Source organism: Notamacropus eugenii, chromosome Y, assembly GCF_028372415.1.
Source record: "Notamacropus eugenii isolate mMacEug1 chromosome Y, mMacEug1.pri_v2, whole genome shotgun sequence".
NCBI lineage: Eukaryota > Metazoa > Chordata > Mammalia > Diprotodontia > Macropodidae > Notamacropus > Notamacropus eugenii.
In genome coordinates this window covers 5,309,003-5,310,906 of record NC_092880.1, presented here as the reverse complement: position 1 = coordinate 5,310,906, position 1,904 = coordinate 5,309,003, and the positions used below count along the sequence as shown (strand labels likewise).

At 39.4% G+C, this 1,904-nt stretch overlaps 1 protein-coding gene across 1 annotated transcript; it reads left to right on the top strand.

The window, feature by feature from the left end:
* The first annotated feature begins 363 nt into the window (after positions 1-363).
* On the top strand, positions 364-1,311 carry LOC140516531 (olfactory receptor 8J2-like). The gene has a single exon (XM_072627485.1). The coding sequence runs from the start codon at positions 364-366 to the stop codon at positions 1,309-1,311; it is 948 nt and encodes a 315-aa protein (XP_072483586.1).
* The last annotated feature ends 593 nt before the right edge of the window (positions 1,312-1,904 follow it).

Here is a 1,904-nt window from a genome sequence, read left to right as displayed (position 1 = left end):
GTGTTGGTAGAGAGGCTGTGCTCAATATGAACTTTTAAATTTAATCTTCATCATTAACTTCTTCCTCTATCCTCAAATCTAGATATTCTACAGCAAAATAATGCTTTTTGCTAATTTCAAGGTTTAAATTCTCACATTGAAATTTTAACCATCAGCTCTTTGGAACCCCTCTCAATAGTTCAGGTATCAGGTAAACTATCTCACCAAATCTAAGACAGGTTTCTGCAGACAGTTAATAAAACAAAAAGAAAACTTAATCCCAGGATATTGTGGCTTCCTTGAGATACAAGTTCTATAAAAACCATCCTTGGCGTTCTAAACGATTTTTCCATTTATTCCCATAGCAGGTGAAATCCATCAGAAATGGCATCAGGAAATCTCTCCCATGTGACCACATTCATTCTCATTGGAGTCTCAGAACGTCCAGAGCTTCAAGTTCCACTCTTCTTCATCTTCGTAGTAAACTATGCAGTGACAGTGACTGGAAATGTGGGAATCATCACACTCACTAGTATAGATTCTCAACTTCAAACTCCTATGTATTTTTTCCTTAGACACTTGGCTATCATCATCCTTGGTAATTCAACTGTCATTGCTCCCCAGATGCTCGTCAGTTTCTTGTTAGAGAAGAAAACCATTTCCTACTATGGATGTGCAACTCAGCATGGAGGCTTCCTAGTCTTCATTGTGGCTGAGATTTTCATGTTGGCTGTCATGGCCTATGACCGCTATGTGGCTATTTGCAATCCCCTATTATATATGGTTGTAGTATCACGGAAGGTTTGTATTCTACTTGTGGTCCTTACATACACCTACAGTTTAACTACTGCAATGACTGTCACTTCCTGTGTTTTCTCAATGTCTTACTGTTCTTCCAATGTCATCAATCACTTTTACTGTGATAATGTCCCTTTGTTAGCATTATCCTGCTCTGACACCTACATCCCAGAAACAGCAGTCTTTACTTTCTCAGGAACTAATCTCTTCTTTTCCATGATCATTGTAATTGTATCCTATTTCTACATTATCTTGGCCATTCTGAGGATACGTTCAGCAGAGGGGAGACAGAAAGCATTTTCCACCTGTGCTTCTCATATGATGGCTGTCACTGTTTTCTATGGGACACTCCTTTTCATGTATTTTCAACCTCGGTCAAACAATTCCTTAGACACTGATAAAATGGCCTCTGTATTTTACACTCTAGTGATCCCAATGCTGAATCCTATGATCTATAGCTTGAGGAACAAGGATGTGAAGGAGGCTCTAAGGAGAGTTCTCACTAACCCTTGTCAAACTTTTAAAAACATGTAAATTCACAAATATTAAAGTAAACTATAAGATTTGTAAGCTAAGGCAAATATTGTCTTATAATGGGCTCAATCAGTGAATGGCCAGGAATAAAAGAAAACTAAGCAATAGTTAAAGAATTAAAAAGGAAAAAAAAATGAAGGGTGTCACATTCCAATAAGGATCACTATAGATACATATTGACCTAGAAAACCACATGTTAACATTAACTACTTATGTTATGTAGTATTTTGTTATATATTTCCCTCTTGTATTTAATCTTATTCAGTAAGTAATCCATAGTGGGTTACCTTTTTATAGTCTTATTTTTTTTCCCCTTTCTGGGAATTTTCCGAGTCAGTGACTTGACTTCTGAATATTCTCTTCACACCCACTTTGCCTCCAGATCCGCCCAGCCAGAGGTTGGGGTCTGAGATTCAAATGCTGCTTCCCAGCCTCAGGGCTTTGGGCGGGGACGGGGCTGCTATTCAGTGTGAGATTAAATTCAGGTGCTCAGGTGGGGGCAGGGCTGCCTCACGGGCTCAGTTCCCTCAGGGGATTTATGCAGAGACCTTCAACAATGGATCTGGGCTCCTGCCTGTTTGGGGAGCCCCTGC

Coding starts and splice junctions, on each gene's coding strand:
- LOC140516531 (XM_072627485.1), top strand. CDS start 364: ATGGCATCAGGAAATCTCTCCCATGTGACCACATTCATTCTCATTGGA.